This window comes from Oxyura jamaicensis, chromosome 4, assembly GCF_011077185.1.
Source record: "Oxyura jamaicensis isolate SHBP4307 breed ruddy duck chromosome 4, BPBGC_Ojam_1.0, whole genome shotgun sequence".
NCBI classification, from domain to species: domain Eukaryota; kingdom Metazoa; phylum Chordata; class Aves; order Anseriformes; family Anatidae; genus Oxyura; species Oxyura jamaicensis.
Genome location: NC_048896.1, coordinates 69,360,325 through 69,380,042, shown reverse-complemented (window position 1 = coordinate 69,380,042; position 19,718 = coordinate 69,360,325). Strand labels below are relative to the sequence as shown.

Sequence of the window (19,718 nt, the reverse complement as noted above, 5' to 3'; positions counted from 1 at the left end):
ACACTTTTTTCAGCTCATCCCCTGACACAATTGAGTCATCTCATTTTAAAAAATTCCTGCACAACTCTACTCATGTTAAACATGTTTTTTGAAATAAGCTGAACTGTACTGAAAGGCTTAAAGATTTGATAATTAAGAAGAGGAACCCTAGCAAACAAATACAGATTGTGAAGTGTTTTTTCTGTGTGAACAGAAGCAGATCATTTTGGAAGCTGAAGCACAGGCAAGCTATCCATGAGATGGGAAAACTTTATCTATAAGGTTATAGATGAATGAGTATTGTATCCTGAGAGATCACATCCTGCATATTAGGACAGCAGAAGCACCCGAAATAATACCATAATGCAATATGAACTACACACTAATGCAAACATTGCATACTTTTCTTGTCTACAGAAACTAAACTCCATGCTAAATAACAATATCTGGACATTACTGTTCAGATGCTATTCCATTATAATATATTTATAAGAGACAAATAGTACTTATATTATTGTATTATATCTATGTACACATGCCCAAGGCAGAGCAATACAAATGTAAATACTAATCATAATATTCATTCAAAAGTTACTGTAGTTTAGGGAAAATAGTTTTGTGACTAGTAGAAATGAATTAGTCATTCCATTCTATATATATATTGGGGGAAATTTTATTCAATATATAAAACCGCTAAAATGCAGTACAAATATTTAAAAAATAACCTTTAATTTACATTTCTTCCAAATAATGTTCATACTATTGTCATATCTCTACCTAGACATATTCTTACCTGAGCAATGAACTGAATAATCTTCACAAATATATTCAGAGGTGTGTCTCGTGGGACCACACTACGTGATCCTTTTGGAAAAAGTGCTGATACAATGCTCATGAGACGACTACAGGAATTGAAAAATAGAATAAAAATAAATATGAGTAAACATTGTTTAAAAAGTAACTCATTTTAATAGGATAGATGTTATAATTCAAACCTAGAAGGAGTGTGAGAGTCACTACTACATAACAGAAGTATATGACAGGTCCTGTCACCTCCTATAGAAAGTACAGCCCTCCATTGTTGCAGTGAAAATTTGCATGACTATTCCAAATTCTCATTATACTAATTATTAAAAACAAATCTTTTCATTTCCAGACTATACTTCGTGATGGTCACTTCACATCCTAGTTGTTCTGGTACCATTATTGCCTTTTAACTAAATGCTCCATTTCTTATCTCTCCATTCAATTCTGTCATCACATATATAAAAGACAACTGCAGATTATCTTCCTTCTCCTGTTCAAACTAAACAGGTTCTCTTGGTTTTCTCTGTTAAGATGAAGTCTTTGTTCCTCTATTTACCCAACAAGCCCATCCCCAAGGTGGCTTCAAGATCTTTTTTAATATCACTAGGAAAAGAAAACAAAACCAGCAATCATTTACAATCCCTTGCACAATGAACTTACCTTTGAGTTACAGTGTTGCTTTCACATTTTATTCTAATAACATAAACCCACAATAATCTATACAAAGATTCCAGTGCAACTCGGGACATTTTGGGATCTTTATTCTGTAAAATAAATGAAAAATACAGTTACTGTTGTTTGTGAGACATTCAGAAAATTCTACTATTAATTACTCTTCTGACTTTTGAGAATATTTTTTTAACAATGAAAGCTGCTGTATTTAATACTGACTACATCTTTTAAAGTGTATCCATAAAACCAACTTTATATCACATATTTCCAATGCTATTTAAATATTTAACCAGTAACTTGAGATTATTTTCTAAGTCTCACCCTGAAAACAAAGCATTAACTAATGAGCAGCAGTTTCTTGAGATGAGTAACAAGGGTGTACTGCCTGAAAGAACTTCATTAGAAAGCCATCGGGTAAGGGATGCCTGCTTTATGGCAAACTTATACTTTGTCTAAAACATGGGAATAGCTGCTTTGGATCAGGCACAAAGTCCATCTAAGTCCAGTATTCAGTTCACAACAGCAGATGGTAGCAGGTGCAGAAGAAAAAGAGTGCAGGGCAAGCATTACTGAATTATGCACTGTATAAAGCTCTTTTTTGTCTGAAAGCTATTTCTAGAAGCTTAGCTTTGCTCCTCTTAGCTCTTAGATTGTGCAAAACAGTGAGTGACAGTAGTGTCTGTCATACCAGCTCCAGCAATCCCTTTTCCAGCTGAGGATTCTGACTGCATTTATAATCTTAAAGTATTCAATGGGACTCTTGAAATGGGCTTATATTAGCCAATATTGGCTCATATTAGCTTATGAGCAGAATAAATTACTCCCAGTTGGCACCTTTCAGGCATTGTCTCAGTTAAGAAAAAAAAACAACCAACCAACCAAACAATTCTTCCCCATATCTAGCAAAGTCTTGTTTCAAGGCACATTTCTGCCTGATGGCTTGAACCAACTAATTTCACTTCTGTGTGGCCTCAACCACAAGCCAATGAATCAGAATAGCACTGCTACACTGTCCTCCTGGGACAAGTAGAGTGCAATTTCACAATGGGTGTAAATGGATCTAAGACACAGTACTGTGGGAAAAGGATGTTCTCATCTTTGTTTCCTCCTTAGCAGGCCCATTGCCCCCTCTGCACTGACTCAAGCAGTAAGAAAGTCCAGCTAATTCAAGTCATTTCATGGCTCTGTCTGTGCAACAGCCTATCCAAAGAGAGTAACTCGGATGGCTTTAACATGGGCGGGTCAGGACTGTTGGTTTTGGCAGTAACTTACTTCAAGAAAGGCTAAATGCCCATCACAAAATCGCAGAGGCCACAGTGGGCCTTCACTGACAACATACATGATTGTTTATCAGAATATCAGAATTAGTCTAAGATAGTGATAACGCTGGTCTACCCTTCCTTTCACATACATCAGTGGGTTCCTACCATCACCTTCAAATTAGGGCATGTGCAACTAGGCAGTGGGTAAACACAGGAAGGTGATATGAACAAAATCTAAACAGTGTAAAAGTGCACCTGCTCCTGGTTAATATTCAGACAGGTGAGGTTTTACTACCCAGTTAATGTACCAGCACTGCTATTGCAAGGAAGCAGCAAATGCTCACTCAAAACTGTAGGAGAGGGAGAGATTGTGATGGTTTTGATTTCAATCAATTTAAACTACCAAAACCCAATGACACTATTACTTATCTAATCTACAGGCCAACAGTTGGTGTCTGAAGTAGGAACATACATTATCAAAGATAGGTACATACATTATCCAAGTCCAAAATGCAGTCTCTACAACTTTTATTAATTGTAACCCACTTGAGTGATGCTCTGGTTTTCTTATCTTATGTCTGGTATTCCAAAGGGGAGATTAACTTAGAGGTCCAAAAGAAAACCAAGATTAAAGTGTTTTTTTGTTTGTTTGTTTGTTGTTTTTTTAAGTGTAACAAGATTATAAATAAAGCAGTACTTCTAATTTCTTAAGCATTGAAAAATTCCATTATGTCTTCCTATAACTAGGAACAAAACAAGCTAGAAGAAAAGGACTACTTTTGGTCTAATTATGGCACACGTCATGTATAACTGCTGTTAATATGTCAGTATGTCCTTTTCTCTTTGAGACTGCTGCACCTAGAGTTCAGTATATATGCCTATATAATCCCCCAACATGCCTGTATTTCTGCCCTTTTAGCTGATGCATGATAAATTTTCAATCACTTTGGTTTATTTGTTTTCTTCCCCAAACACAGTTCTGTTTCACATTCTAAAACTTGCAAAATGGATAAACTATATCAGCAGACTATGGAATAAACTTTCAAGAACTGTATCTCTGTTACAAAACAAAATAAGTAAGAGCAAATCTACAATGGTCTTACATGACACGTTAAGAAGAGTCAATGAAACATATCTCAATGAAGGCAAGAAACAAAATAGCATTTTTTCCATGTTAGTCAAATGTAGTCACTTACTGAAGAAAGTACTTTTTAATACTGATGTTAAACTTTTCTTCTGTTCTGAACTAAAACAATTTCTACTTTTTAAAACCTGCAAAACCAACAGTGTAAAAGTCTTTCAAGTTAGTGCACTGCAAGTTGTTATAATAAATCAGTTTCACATTTTTTAATTGTGAAAATGTTTTCAAGTTTGCTCGCATGCAAGACATTTTTTGGAATAAATTAACAGAAATATATACACATACACACATCTGAATAGCTAGTTTACTTCCAGTGGAAACATGCATTGCTGTTCAGTGAAACCAGCTGTGATATTGATATTCAACCTTACAAAGACACATTTTCACCCTCTAGAACAAACTGATACTAGATAATTTTCTGATCTTTCTCCTTTACTCTACCAAGAAAAAAAAAAAAAAAAAAAGATCTTTGAAACATTAGTTATTCTATGTCCTGTGGCTTCTTAACAGTACTTCAAGCATTTTTACAGAGAAAGGAAAGCACAAAATACAGTGATTAACATAAAAAAACATTATTTACATGAGACAAAGCAATGTTTCACTGAGTTGTAACAACATATTAACTCACCTGCAGTGTTTCTATTTGTTTTCTGATACTGTTGTTAGATGGCATCTAAATAAAGCAACGTGAGACAGCAAAACATAACAAACATGAGAATGGGAGGCACATGCATGTTAGATGAAAAAAGCACAAAAACAACAGATAGCTGTACAGTAAGGACTCTATTCAGTAGAAATACAGGTTTTACTATAGTGGCAAAAAAACATTTCTCCAGCTTTCAAGGTTTTATGGTAACAGATGCTAAGTTTAAACTAACCAAAAACTCTTCTACCAAATTGCAGTGCAGAATGATAGACACGTTTCCCTTCCATTTCAGCAGCTTTCCTGTATGTTCCTTCCTCTGCCCGTAAGAAGTGGTAAGGATACCAGAGCTCATCTCCATCAATTTTCACAGAATCACAGAATGGCCAACGTTGGAAGGGACCTCTAAAGATTATCCAGTCCAACCCCTCACTGAGGAAGTTCACCTAGAGCACATTGCGCAGGATGGCATCCAGGCAGGTTTTGAATATCTCCAGAGGAGACTCCACAACCTCTCTGGGCTGCCTGTCCCAATGCTCCGTCACCCTCTGTCCTGGTTTCAGTTAGGGCAGAGTTAATTTTCCTCCTAGTAGCTGGTAGGGTGCTATGCTTTGGATTGGGATGAGAAGAGTGCTGATAACATGCTGATGTTTTAATTGCTGGAGAGCAATGCTTACACTAAGCCAAGGACTTTTCAGCTCCTCGCTCTGTCCTGCCAGCGGGCAGGCTGGGGGTGCAGCAGGAGCTGGGAGGGGACAGACCCAGGACAGCTGACCCAAACTGGCCAAAGGGGTATTCCATGCCATCTGACGTCATGCTGAACAATGTATAGGGGTGGCTAGCCAGGGTGGGGGGCCGGCTGCTTGGGGACAGGCTGGGCATTGGTCAGCGGGTGGTGAGCAATTGCATTGTGCATCACTTGTTTCATACACACTATTATTATTATTATTTCCTATCTTAATAAACTGTCTTTATCTCAACTCACAGGCTTTACTTTCCCGTTTCTCTCCCCCATCCCACAGAGGGATGGGGGAGGGTGAGCGAACGGCTGTGTGGTGTTTAGCTGCCGGCCGCGTTAAACCACAACACCCTCACAGTAAAGAAGTGCCCTCTCATATTCAGCCAGAACTTCCTGTGCTTCAGTTTGTGCCCAAAACTGAACTTTCTGGCAAACCTGTTAAAATTACCTTATCTAAATACTGGTTAGAAAAGTAGGCAAAACATTTTTACAATACTGACCAGTGTTACCATCTACTACACTTTAGTGTGTGAAGAAACACTCTGCTGAGCTCAAAGCTACGATGGCAACCCAGCTACTACACAGGTCAAGGCCATCTATGCATACACCAAGGGTAGGCACCAGGTCTAAACCAGCTCTTACTACTCACTTAACTGCTATTTGCACTGGTCCAGACCCAGACGTAATAATCCTTCCTCATAGCAGTAATACTGGGAATGAAAAAGGGAAAAAAAAAAAAAACAACCACCCAACCTAACAAAAATCCTAGCCTGCCTTCTTTAAGGAAGGCTAGGATGTTTTCTCTGGAGACTAAGCCTGCTTTAAGGATAACTAGAAGGAGTGTGTGCTGAAACCATGTGCAAACAGCTTATAAGAACAATAAATCTTGCTAGTACTGGATCAGGATTCAGAGGCCAATGTATCTACAGTTGTCAAATGAAGTAACTGCACTGAAATACGGCAGGATAAGGTAGCCTATGACCATAGCAGGTCATAGCAGGAACTGCCAAGGTGCGAGTTTTTACCCCACAGCAAATGGGAGATCAGTGGTGAGCTTAATTCTCTGCCACTGCGTGGCCACGCAACATTCACTGCTAGGCAAAAGTTTTCACTTGACAGTCAGCAGGGAATAAGCTGAGCACCACGAATCCATGGCCTACATCACCCCTTGCTACCTGGCCAACACTCTTCGTAAGAGTGTTCGTGTGACAAAGTCTAGGTCCTGGCACTGCTGCAGCCCTCAGTTTGTCTGGTTTCCCTCCATGTGTTAGGGCTGGATGAAACTCATCAGTACATTAAAGCATTTCCAATAACTCTTAATGTTACTTTATTAAATAGCATCAAAGACACTAGAGATGATGGGTTAGAATCCTTGTGACTTTTATATATTTAAGTAACTGCAAATAAAATAACTTCGGTCACTGGAAAATAAGGAAATAAAATAAGGAAAGGGAAATCTAAAAGACTAAACTGCTGTGAAATTCAGATTTATAAATTAATGAGATTACTTATTACAGATTGCATGCATTTAATTAGCTTCAGAAACAAAGGAACACATTCATTCACAAGACACAGGAGGACAGTTGGGGTGGATTTTTTAAGATTAACCTCAAGCTAGGCAACACCCCCCACCCAAAAAAAGAAAAAAGTATTTGGTGGACCAGATTAAACCAAGCCATTAAAAAATCCTAACTCATTGATGGCACAGAATCAAGACACTGAAAATTCTGAGTTGCAGAAATTCATATATAAAATTTCTGCTGAATAGAGCCTTACAGTAAATGTGTTAAGCTGTTAGTGGTTAACAAAACTAAGTAAAATATAAAATGCATGCTCAGGAACTACCAGTTGAACTCACTGGCATTTATACTTTTAATACATCCATTATCAGCAATGGATATTAAGCCAGAAAAATGCAGCTCCTAGATTGTAAGATTGTTTTTTAAAGCTTTTAAAAACAAAGGAAGCCTCCATAAGCAAAATAAACAGCAAAATTAATAATAATAAAAAAACAAACAAGGCAAACATTGCAAAAGAACTGCCAATGTTAAATGAAAAATACAAAAACCCAACAAGCAACAGAAAAGTGTGGAAGATGTCATGAAAACAAAATTATTCTCGAAAAAACAATCCAAGCAGCTAAGCCTGTTTCCTTAGACTTCAAGCTGGTTTATATGTATTCCTAATAAGCTTCGGAATTGTCACTCATACTTAACCAGAATGAATATTGTAGAAGTGGATCAAAGAAAGTATTAAAATCATCAAAATCAATACATCAATGCATTAGGCAAAATCATGAACTGTGTTAATCAAAATTAAGGAGAAAAAGTGTACAATTAATACTGTAAGAAATTCACAGAAACAAAACCCTGATTTCTAAGCACCACAATTTCTGTGTTTTGCCAATCATAGTATGTTTACAATGCTATCAAATGAAGCCACAAGTTAAAAGGACACTGTAATTTTTATTGGGAAAATACCTATCACAGGCTGTAGGTATTACTTCTTTTCTGGACTAGAGATTTACTTTCTATTCCTTCAGTAAGTGAAGAGGAGAGACAAATTATTTTCTCACATGTAATCTTCACATGAAGAATTACAGTTTGTACTTCCTCTAGCATAAAACTGCATTTATTAGCAGATACTTCTGCAGATTTTACTCAACAAAACCGACGCCCCCCAAGAGGCAATATCGATTTCCAGCATTATATAAAATCATAAGAATTTTAGTACTAATGGAGACTTAAGATAATTAAAAAGACAAAAAAAATTACAGTGTCCTTTTCAAAACAGCCAAATTATCTGTTGTTTACTTGGTACTAGAACACTCACAACATATTGGAATAAATACTACCGATTTGCGAGAGTTTCTGATTTGAAAAGGATTCTTACCTTTAGATGTGACAAACAGTTCTGCAGGAAAACGTGCCAGTTATTTAAAAAAAACTGTTTCTGACTGACACACAACAGGCAGGTGATCAATGGATACAAAGCCTACGAGTAGGGGGGAAAAAGAATTGATCAAATTGCTCTTCGCATACCTCCCAAGTCTTGTACATCGAGAATGAGACACAGCTGGCTCTTGTTTCAGGTTCTCACAGCAGCTAGGACTGGTCACCAGTTTAGCACTGTGCCATAGCCTTTCTTTCCCCTGCACTAGGACATGCATGACAGCCAGGACTGGTTGATATAAGCTAAGTGCTGCACAGCTCATGGTATTAGTATAGGGCCAGGGCAATTGGACTATGGTGGAGCTCAGCTCCTAGCAAGGCCTGATCTTAAACAAAGACTGCTGGCAGATCTCGCCCCTCTTACAATATTTGCTCTTTCCCTGCAATCAGACCATTCGTTTCATGGGGTCCTAAGTGCTGGGAGAAGGAACTGCCTTTAAGAAAAAAAGGGAAAAAAAAAAAAACACAATCAACTCAGTTGATTATGATGCAGCCTTAAGGTTGTCAGGAATTTTACTACTCCTCAAGGTCTACTTTTATTAAGTAACTAAACCTGTCTAATAAAATCTGTGAATATGCAAATTAGGGTGATTTTGATTTGCTTTATTTACATAAGATTTGTTTAAACACCGTATCTCTTTAAGAAATACAAGATGATGATTAATACCAAATCTGACTGCAGATTATCTTTTTGTGGAACAAAAATTATAGAAAGAGGACAAATAGGTAAATTGTAATATCGATGTAGCAAAGCTTCTGAATTCATAAATAGAACTGTGAATACTAACATCAACTATTCTATTCTTATATAATGAGTTTAACCATATACAATAATGTATGCTTTATATGTTGGAAAAAAGAAAAAGTATATCAGGAAGGGAGAAAACAGGCAGAACAGGGCTACTAACAGGCACTATTTTGCAAATATGCCTGCATGCTGCTTCTATTTTTTAATTAAACATGATTTAAATATACAGATTCCCTGAACCTAAGTTCTTATTAGAAGAGACATTAGGTTAAATAACTGTGCTAAAACCATCTAAAATAAGTATCAATTTCAAGACAGTCTCACAAGTGGGATAACAGAGCACATGGCTTGCACAAAAAAATAGATCAAAATTGAACTGAGGAGCTAAGATTTAAATTAATACAGCTGTTAGTTTTTCTTAAGATAATGCACCAGCTTAAAAGCCTAAGATGAGCAAAATGGAGAAGTTAAAATATTTCTTTAAAATACCAGCGAATGCTTCTTTCTTGAACTCAAGTCAAAGGTAGTCTGATAAAGCATCTCCACAAAATTTTTCAAACATGGCACATTCACTTCATTTTTAACAGCCTATTAAGAAAAATACATACATAAATTGGTTTAAAATTTCATGAAGAAGGTAGTAAAAATATACAGTAAGACATCCATGAATTTAAGAATGATCAGAAGTTAAATTTCATGTTGGATAACTAACTATTTGACTGTTATCTATCTGAAATATAAACAGAAGCGTAATGAATCAGGTCATATACTACAACCACACAGGTGAAAAAGTAATTTAAAAAAACAAAACACTATTTTTAAACCACTATACTTACATAAGCAAGGAAGAGTAAGTAAAGTATATGTCACCAATTAACAAATAAGGGCACTGAAACCCTTAAAAAGTGTAATTTCATGTATTTCAAAAATAATATCCGCAACTTTTTCACTGATCCGTTTTCTGCTGTTACCCTTTTCTTTTATATTTCCCGGTTCTGAAGGCTAGAAGCCTTAAGAAAAAGAGACACAGGATTTCCAGCCAACCAATAATATAAGTGGTCTTTCTTCAGCTTTCATAATCAATTAAAGAGACACATGTACCCCATACCTTCTTTTACTTTATCTTTCCTTGCACGCAGAATAGCATTCCCTCCACAAACTACACAGCTACCTTCTTCATTAAACCCCCCTCCACGTCTCTTAGCATTGTCTCTGGATACCCCTGATAATCAATTTAAATGTAATTTTGAATGTACTGCTTTATACAGTTTTGTTTTCCTAGAAGATACATTTTTTAAAAGTATGCAAGGTAAAGAACAGGCATTTAGAGCACTGCAGAAGCAATCATACTTCCCCTGATTTTGTATTTTTTGACAGAGAACCTGAAAGGTAAAACCGATTTTCTTATTTCCCTACTCTTTCCAATATAAGCTATTTTTGTTATTATTTTTTTTATTATTGAAACAGGAATAATTAAAAGATACATTATGTCCATCTTTTCTTAGAACACTGAAATATTCACGATGCAGACCCAGAAAAAAATAGCATAATATCTCTGTAATGTGTGAAAACCCAAAAAGGAAGAACTGAGAAAGTATTTATACTTGAACCCAATTCCTAAACATACCCAAACTATTACTCTTTTGCTATTCTTAAGCTCTATGTTGTTCTGTACCCCCTAGCTTCACATGAGAAATTAGTCAGTTGTTGCCACCAGCACACTCCTGCTTTTGGATATAACCTTGGGCTTATAAACCAGCCTTATCTTCTGCAATGGAAAATATTCAGTCATCCATTACACCTGCAGGGTTCTAATCAGGTCGTATTTTTTAAAAAGCCTGAATGACTAAAGCAAGAGAATGATAGTAAAGAAGCAACATTGCTGAAACCCAATAGCTTACTCACTGAAGTGATTTTCTGTACCCAAGATACAGCAAATCCAGATTCAGTTCTTTCATCTTCTACAAAAAAGATTCAAACTTGTATCCTACATCTTCCAAGAGAATGACTAAACCTCTCAACTCTATTGCCATCCAGGATGGGGTTCTCAGCTTCTGTTTAAGAAGCTCCATTTGTATGGAATGATTAAAGATGCAATGAGTCAGAAAGATTAAGAGTCCCTCACCAAATGCTTAAAGCACTGACTCAAACCATATTTGTAGGAAGTGATCCACAGGATCACCACAAACACACAAACATTCTGCACTGCTGATGTGCGTTATAACCAAGCAGTTCCAACTCCCAAATGCTGCTTCTGCCTAATTAATGCATGTGCAGTTTTCACTATTTAAATTACATCATATCTACCTAAATGCTGACTACTTTCACTAATCGCCCCCCACTCCACCTGCCAAGTAACTTCGGAATTCCAAGTGAAAAATGCATTTACTTCTTAACAGGACAGCTAATTCTTTTCTAGAAAAGGGCAGAAATACGCCGAGGTGAAATCAAGACTTGACTCAATATACAGTTGATCTACCTCTCTGTGGTAATGCTTGAAAAGGAATGACTGTATCCCTTCTAATTTTTTCCAGTAGTTCCAAAGTTAAGAAATCTAGAGACAGAAACATAACCCTGCAACTCAAGACATGACAGATAATATTTGAAAGAGAAAGTAGAGGTCAGAGATATTCTCCTATACTAGTTTTTTTCTTCTTGGATAATAGTTCACACACTCCCTACCTGACTGTAAAAACATTATATATTTCAGTTAATTCTAGAAGGACCTTACAGGTTTCAGCTATTAAAGTCAATGGGACTAAAATAAAATAATAACAAAAATTTTAAACACAGGAAACTTCAGTCTTTTAGAACATTTAGAAGATTACATACTGCTGTGGTGATATATGGGTCTAGAAAACAGTGTTAAAAGGTTCTGAAAATAGTTGGGAAACTAATATGCAAATCATACTTACACAGTTCCCTTCAAAAGGTTATGTAGGTGCTTGTAATTTGGTTTGTAGCATTTTAAAACACGTAAAAAGACAATGTAATGTAGATCATTGGAAGCAATTTTAACAATGAGAGCTTAACTGTAAATGAGGGAAGTGGAAGGAGAAAAAATACTTACAGCAGCCACAGGGATGAGAATTTCCACAAACAAACCAGCAAGTGCATGTTTTATATCTTTATCTTTTACTTCCAGGAAGTATTGAGCACATTCCTTTGTGATGAAGCATTACAAAAAAGTTTTTTTTTAAAAAAAGACGAAAGACTTAGAAATGTCACTATGTCATAAGTACCACTAACAGTATCACAGTAATTACTAGTTCAAATTTTAAAAATATGATGTGTTTAAGTTAGACTTATTATCCTTGACATTAGCAACTTTAAATACTTTTTCAGCAGAAATCAATTAAGGGGGGATGGGGGGAACATCTGGAATACCAGATAGGTTTTTTTCCTACTGAAATAAAAGAAGATGCACTTTTTCCTCAGATTATTCTGGTTTCAAAAAGTAAATGCTTACCTTATAATGAAACTATTAGAACATAGTATTTTACATTTTTATATACTCATTTTAATTTTCAAGATGACAATGATACAAAGATACAAAGAAAATTTTACAGGGAAATAAATATCCATACGCATGTATGCACACTCCACTATACGAAATTGACCACTCTGTGCATAAACTAAAGTATTCATGTGTGTGTTAAGGCTTCTCAGAACTGATATAGATGTAAATATAATTTCATGTATTATGGGTTTGCCACGTTACTGGGACAACTGAGAATGAGTTCTTAACAATCAAAACAATGCTTATTTCAGTTTGCTGTGATGTTTGTTTACCTGCATGAACTGAAATGATGCTTCAAAATCCTCCACAGGATACATCTTTACCCGAAAAAACTTCATTCCCATAATCAAACTGATGATACTTTGTACTACATGAGGACTCTGTTCTTTTTGCCGCAGTTCTTTTAATTCGGTGACAAATTTTTTCCTAACAGCTTGAAACCTGAACAAGGGATATCAATAGCAATTATTTGCATTTTTAGTTACTTTTATGTTATGTCTTTAATTTTGATATGATGTCTTTATGATGTTAATGATAACAGCACCTACAGTAAACAAAACACAAGCAAGATGGACATTGGTATTTAAAAGCTCGGCATTTAAGAGTGTCTATGATTAGCGGATTAGAATACACTTGTTAACAGAACAACTATTGACTGATAGCATGACTCCTTTCCCTGCACCTACAGACTTACAGCAAAGCAGTTCAGTTTTGTACTGAAGATTATTCCTTGATTTGTTCAAATTATTGTGTTGGAAAGTGAGGAGGACATGTCAGAGCACACTAAGTATTAGTTACTGGGGCCATTAATAAATGCTGCTGTATTAAAAACTCCTAAAATCTAGAGTCATTTTTCCTGAACTTACTTTGATTGAGCAAGAACCCCTGTCACTTCTGCATATAAGTCTGCAATAATATGCACATTCCCAGTGTTGGTTCCTGAATACCTGAAAGGAAAAAAAAAAAAAGCCACATGTGTCAAATATAATCTTGTTCTTCTAAACCCCAAGAGTGTTCACAAGTACAAACAGAAAGATAACATTCCATACCATGGAGCATAACCACAAGAACAATGAAAGTGAAGCACAAAATGCATGGTTAACATTTAAAAGGGTGCAAATTTGTTGAGCAGACATACACTGCATAGGAAGTTTACTATTGTTATCTAACCTCAGACCTCTTTTCTGTGTCTGGTTGGCTATGCAAACCATTCTACGCAAAATAAACTCTATTATATTGGACACAGCTGTGCTCTTTCAAGATACGTTTTCAGTTTTAAGATCATTGTTCTTTTACAGTATTATAACCAATGTGTTACATGTGAGGCAATCAAAGGAGAACATCATCACAGTGAAGCACAGGCTGATAATACATACATTTAAAGGATACAAATGAAACTTACCCTTCCTTGTGTTTAAAGTGCTTAAAAGCCAAGTTTAGAACTTCATGTACTAAAGGATCTGGCACTGGATGAACAGGTATCTGAAATAAAAATATTATTCACAGGTATGTAACTATGCATATGCGTGTGTATGAAGTACATAAAAAGTACTGTATTTTGCCATGTAGAAGTAATTCCTACCCTTGCCAAAGGACAAATTTGCTACTGGCAAATAACGTCAATTTAATTCTGCAAGATACGAACATTTACACAATCTGAAGATCTAAAAATTTAAGCAATGCTACATACTGCCAAAAATACTGAATTTATTTATAAGTATTAATAGTTTCTTAAACTATTTTGTATGCTGGATTTTAGTGACTAAATTCATAATGAAATAAACATCTACTAGTAATCTAAACACTACGAGTTTGTTATTAAAATTTATCAGACTATGTTAATATCTTGATTAGCATCTTTCCATGCTTTCTACCTTGCATGGTATTTATTACAGATTTATTAAAATTATTACAGATTTAACCTCAAAAAGCATTTAATCACTTATAAAGGAAGACAAAACCAAAAAAATAAGAATGCAGGAGTGATTATGTTAATTTAACACTTTCTGCAAATATAAGTAGCACAAACATAAAAATCTTCCTAACACTAAGTAACAATTTGGTGACAAATTAAAAATCATGCATTGTTTAGAAGACCTTTTTAAAATGAGGTTCTTTTTAACACTACTGCTTTCCTCAGTTTCAAAATGAAACATTTGCCTAAAAATCAATTTAACTTTTTTTTTTTTTTTTAAAAAAAAGCACTATATATATACATATATATATAACTCTGAAGTCATAATATACTTAAAATTTCAAAGCAGTTTAGGTAGGGACTAGGACAATTAGTGAATGTTACTGGTAAACAGTGATTAAGATTAACAAAAATATATCAGAAGAAAAAATTACTGAGTTGGCTACAGCAATGAAGCACTTATTGCTTGGGAATTTCATACTCTCCTGTGTCAAGAAAACTATTTATTCAAGAATTTCTGGTTACTGAAACAGGCTGTTTACATGCACATATAATACATAATACAATGAGTAATATATAGTCATTTAAATACAAGATTTTTGTTCCTACACAGGTCATGTCTGTTGCCCTTTCTACAGCTGTTCTGTGCTTGTTACATAAAAGGCTGGATCATACGCTTTGCACCCCATAAATCCAGTTTCTAAGAATTAAACAATGATAGGGCTTCCGAGAGGACAGAATGATGGATGGAATATGAATGTGAATACGTTTATTGACAGAAAGCCATCCTTTCCACACTTCTGACTGCCTAAAAGCAAATACTCATTACAAGCAGAAGACACAAACCCTCCTTCAGATAATGTGTAAGACTGAACAGTTCTTCTACTTGGCATAGGTGGGTTCAGTGGCCCACTGAAGGTCTTTCCCAAAGGAAAATATCCTTACCAGGGCCCTTAGAAAAACAAACTGGGGCAGGGTGGGTGGAAAACATCATATACCTCATCTAGAAGTACAGTCTGATATGACTTGTGAATGCATTTAAATGCAGAGAGAATCTTGTCCCTTAGCTTGCAGAGGGGTGGTCTGTGTTAAAAACTTTTGTGGAATTTAGAGATCAAACAAAATATATGATGACAACCCAGTCCATCAGAAATTAAGATGTCTGTTTGCTGGGTTTCTACAGATGATGAGGAAAGGGATTTAGACAAACAAATAATTTCTCCAACAGAAGAAACATGGCCAAAATCCAGAGACACTTCCACATTTAGAAGTTCAAGACCAGATACAGAGAATCCCTACTAAAAGGAAAGTAGACATCAAAACCACACCAGAGTATCTAATCAGTACTTCCTACACTGTTTCACAAGGTTGAAGAATGACCACTGAGGAAGCTGTCTTCAGAAAAACCCTTCTCTGGAGTACAAGCATCAGCAGTTCACCAAGCATTGCAGGAGTCACTACATCAGACATATCTCAGACTCTCTTTAGGCCAAAACTTTGGCACTTCTCCTGAAATCTGCACCATTGGGAACACATTCTCGTTGCAACAGAAAAACTGGTACCAACTCAACATACAGCAGCTTGCCAATACAACACTGCAATCCTAAACAACCAGTTGCCTTTCCCTTCTTATTTAGCAATGACAGAATATTGAGGCCAGGAGAGAACATGAACTAATTTATTTTTTTTTCTGTAAACCACTAACACACAATAGTTTGGTGATTTTAATACTGTTTTCTGGTTGCTGTGTTTGCAGTGTCACTTTAGATGACTGGTGGGTTTCTCAATGAATGATAGGTAGCTCTGGACTGTACTTTACTATTTTCATTATCCTTATACCACAAACATGCCATGCACAACTACATAAACACCCTACAGATGATTTGCAAACTAAACTATATGCCTTTCTTTACTGAATACAGAAAGCCATTTAATTTTCATATACCTGAAAAAAGGGTCTTTTTCATAAAAGACACAAAATACCTGAGCAGAATTCCTGTTTCAAATACTCAAGACTGCCGCATCTTTCAAATATTTTTATATTAATGTTTTTCTCCTCTCAATAAAAATAAGAAAAAAGGCTGTTACTGGAAGTCAAACTCTACCCTCTTGTGCATATACAAATGCAAATTTATATTAACAGAACTTGTGCATATAGATACCATCTACAGCTACATTAGCAAAAGGCAAAACAAAATTGCACTCTTTCCAATTTAAAAAAATTAAAGCTGACATTCAATGCCATTTTTCTTGCCATTCAATGACTTCACAACGTATTTCAAAAATGTTTAAGCACACAAAAGGTGCTGAGCATGAATAAAATGCTATTTTTACAGTTTTGCTTTTTGTACTACATTAGCAGCTTTGGCTTAGTGGATCCAAGAACTGAGATAACGCAGTGCATAATTTCAGCCTCACATATGCTTATCATGTATATGCTCCAATTTTGTATATAAAACTTCAGAGGAGGTGACTAAAATTGATATAAAAAGCAAAAGATTAAAATAAATATGCCAAAGCAACAGAGCTTACCTGTTTCAGAACCTCTATTAAAACTAAACAAAAAATGAAATCTACAGCTAAGTCCCTCCTTTCAAGTAGATAGTCTCTTTCGCGTTGTTGGTCATCTCTAAAATAAGAAATCAAGAACACACGTATCATACACATGAATGAACACAAATATTACAGAGGAGACTATGTATTTTCCATGCAATCATAGTTGCATATATATAATGCTTAGAAAAACTATCGAGTTTGGTGCAGCACTAATATCTTGACCCCTCCCCTGAAAGGGCCTGCCAACAAACAAACCAACTCAAAATGGGGACAAACTAGCTTGTTACCAGGGTTCAACTTCCTTCTTTATATCAACCAAACAAAATCATTAAGTCACTTCGTGCATATCATCCGTGCAAGTTAAATACAAGACTTCAAAGAAACCCATCCTCTTCTTCCACAGATTTAGCTAATGACAGATCAGATACATAATGCTTGTCAAAAAAGCAGAAAGCACTTACATTGTCTTATAAGACACCAAAAAAAAAAAAAAAAAAAGAAAAGATTTTTGCAAGGAAAACTCTTACCCCTTTGATTTTGTGCTAGATCGAGGTCTGTATTCATAAGATTCATCTTCTGTTCCATTTTGACGCCTGTACCAGTCAAACAAGGTGCGTAATAAGGAGGGGAGACAGTGCTCTGCTACTGAGCTCATAGAGCTTATCAACTGAAAATAACAGGAGAAAAGCAGCTTAGCACAGCAAAACAAACAGATTTATGTATTTAAACCTGATATACTTAAATATAGTTATAATCATACCTTCAAAGTGGTGTTTAACATTGTTTTAAAATCATATATTGTATAATTTTACAAGTTAGCAACTTAATATATCATTTTGATCTAGGAGAATTATTGTAAATAATATGACATGAAGTACTATGGCAAATTTAAGTAGACATGCTCATGGGGATCACAAAATTCTAAATTTATACAGATATCCCAAATAAAACCATGGAGGGGAAAAAACAAACAAACCAAAAAAAAGCACAACAGATACTTTAGGATGTTCCTGAATGCTTCCATCTGTATTTCTGAAGCATGCTTACCTTTACATTATGACAGATAAAAGATAAACCTCCTAAATTGAGCAAGTATGTAACCTTGAAAACATGCTTCTTTGGTAATAATACAAATAAAACCAGTTTTTATTATTATTATTATTATTATTATATATTCTAATCCACTGTTAATATACATTTGACTGTCCATCTTATTTTCAGCCTAACTCCCCTATCTACTGTCCTCTTTCAGAAAAGGGGGTATGAATTACAAACTTCATTGAAATGGTGTCAGCAGAACTTGTTACAGAAGGAAGACTTTAATGTGGTATGAAACTTGAGTTCTCTATGCTTTCTTTAACTTAAACTGCCACACTGCTCATAAACACCACATACTGATTACCTCCTGCTTCTTTCAAATGAAAGATTTCAATAAAAGCCATCCTCATGCTATAACTTATCTGTTACTTGCTATTCATTACTCCAGAAAAGTAAAGCCAATGTCATGATTTCTTTGTCCTTATTTAAGGGATCCTGCTTTTTTGGGTTTAGGGAAGACATGGGGAGAGGTTAACCATAACAAAACCTTAGAAGGTTCAACTATTGGAAAACTTTATTCAACCAGTTTAACCAAATATTCAGGTCACAACAATTAAGTAGTATTCTTGATGTTTTGAAAAATCCCTAAATAATACAACAAGGACAGAGACTTCCTCAAAATAAATAAAATTATATTATTACTCTGAAGTTTATACATCATTATATCCCAGTACACAGTGCAATCTACACGTAATGCAAATCTGAAGAGGAACTAGGTTTTATTAAGAATCTGGTTAGATTCATGAAATTATTTTTTTAAATATTATTTTGTCTGTCATTAGGACACTCAATAAAAAAGGATTCAGTGGAAAAACAAAGCATGCCTGCTGCAGGAGAGGAGATCTCTTTGGGCTAACCGCATAAAAAAAGATGAAGGCATTTATTGCAGAAAACACAAAACCACACAAAGTCCAGTTAACACAGAAAAGAAAAAGAAACTAGACAGACTGTGCAGGCTTGCTTGTTGCCTTGCATCTCAGATCAAGGGCTGTATTTTGAGAATAGCTTCATTCTTACACTAGTCTATGTTGAAAACTTTACAACATGCTTTGGAAACCAAGTATTCTGAAAGCCTTTTCCTTGCATACCGGTATCCATACAAAAGAAACAGCCAGTTCACCAACCAACATACCATCAGAGACTTCTAGAAATGGACAATGAAAAAAAAAGTATCTCAATTTTACCACAGTAAAGTTATTGTGGTCTGAAATGCAGTAGTGTGTGATGAAATGGAACACGTACAAATCAAGACATTGCTCAAGAAAATTTTCTGACAGGGAAGATGTCTCAAAAAAGTTTCTTGGAAAAATAACAATAGTGCTCTGGCAACAGAAAACTTATGAAGAGGGAGAGAACAGGAAAGAAGAGCTATGAGCAAATTGGAGACACTTGTGAGCCACTATTAAAACTATCATCCTTCAGTAACAGTAAGAGGAAGCAGCATCCTTCAGTATGGAGCAGCATCAGAAAAAAAGAATGGAAAAGACTCATTTGAATTGATGAAGCTTAGAAAACTCTTCACCAAGATTACATTAGCAAGAAATGCCTGTCTGCATCAGCTTGGAGCACTAAAAACCTCTGTTGGGCCTACTAGCACTCCCTAATCATGAGAACAAATTACAAGTTAAAAGCATTATTATAGATATATGGGGGGGGGGGGGGGGGGGGGTCTATTAAGAAAGCAAAA

At 35.5% G+C, this 19,718-nt stretch overlaps 1 protein-coding gene across 16 annotated transcripts in view; it reads right to left on the bottom strand.

Moving 5' to 3' along the window:
- The window catches only part of FRYL (FRY like transcription coactivator), a 174,695-nt gene that overhangs the window by 68,248 nt on the left and 86,729 nt on the right, over positions 1-19,718 (bottom strand). For 11 of the 16 annotated variants that reach the window (XM_035324906.1, XM_035324904.1, XM_035324905.1 and 8 more), the window contains 11 exons: positions 17,461-17,600; positions 16,910-17,006; positions 13,865-13,944; positions 13,329-13,409; positions 12,735-12,903; positions 12,013-12,105; positions 9,432-9,530; positions 8,136-8,237; positions 4,490-4,534; positions 1,447-1,550; positions 773-881 (listed from right to left, as the gene is read on the bottom strand). In XM_035324906.1, the coding sequence (XP_035180797.1) occupies positions 773-881; positions 1,447-1,550; positions 4,490-4,534; positions 8,136-8,237; positions 9,432-9,530; positions 12,013-12,105; positions 12,735-12,903; positions 13,329-13,409; positions 13,865-13,944; positions 16,910-17,006; positions 17,461-17,600 (1,119 nt within the window). The remainder of the gene's footprint in view (positions 1-772; positions 882-1,446; positions 1,551-4,489; positions 4,535-8,135; positions 8,238-9,431; positions 9,531-12,012; positions 12,106-12,734; positions 12,904-13,328; positions 13,410-13,864; positions 13,945-16,909; positions 17,007-17,460; positions 17,601-19,718) is intronic. The other 5 variants (XM_035324898.1, XM_035324907.1, XM_035324908.1 and 2 more) reach the window with 1 other exon arrangement.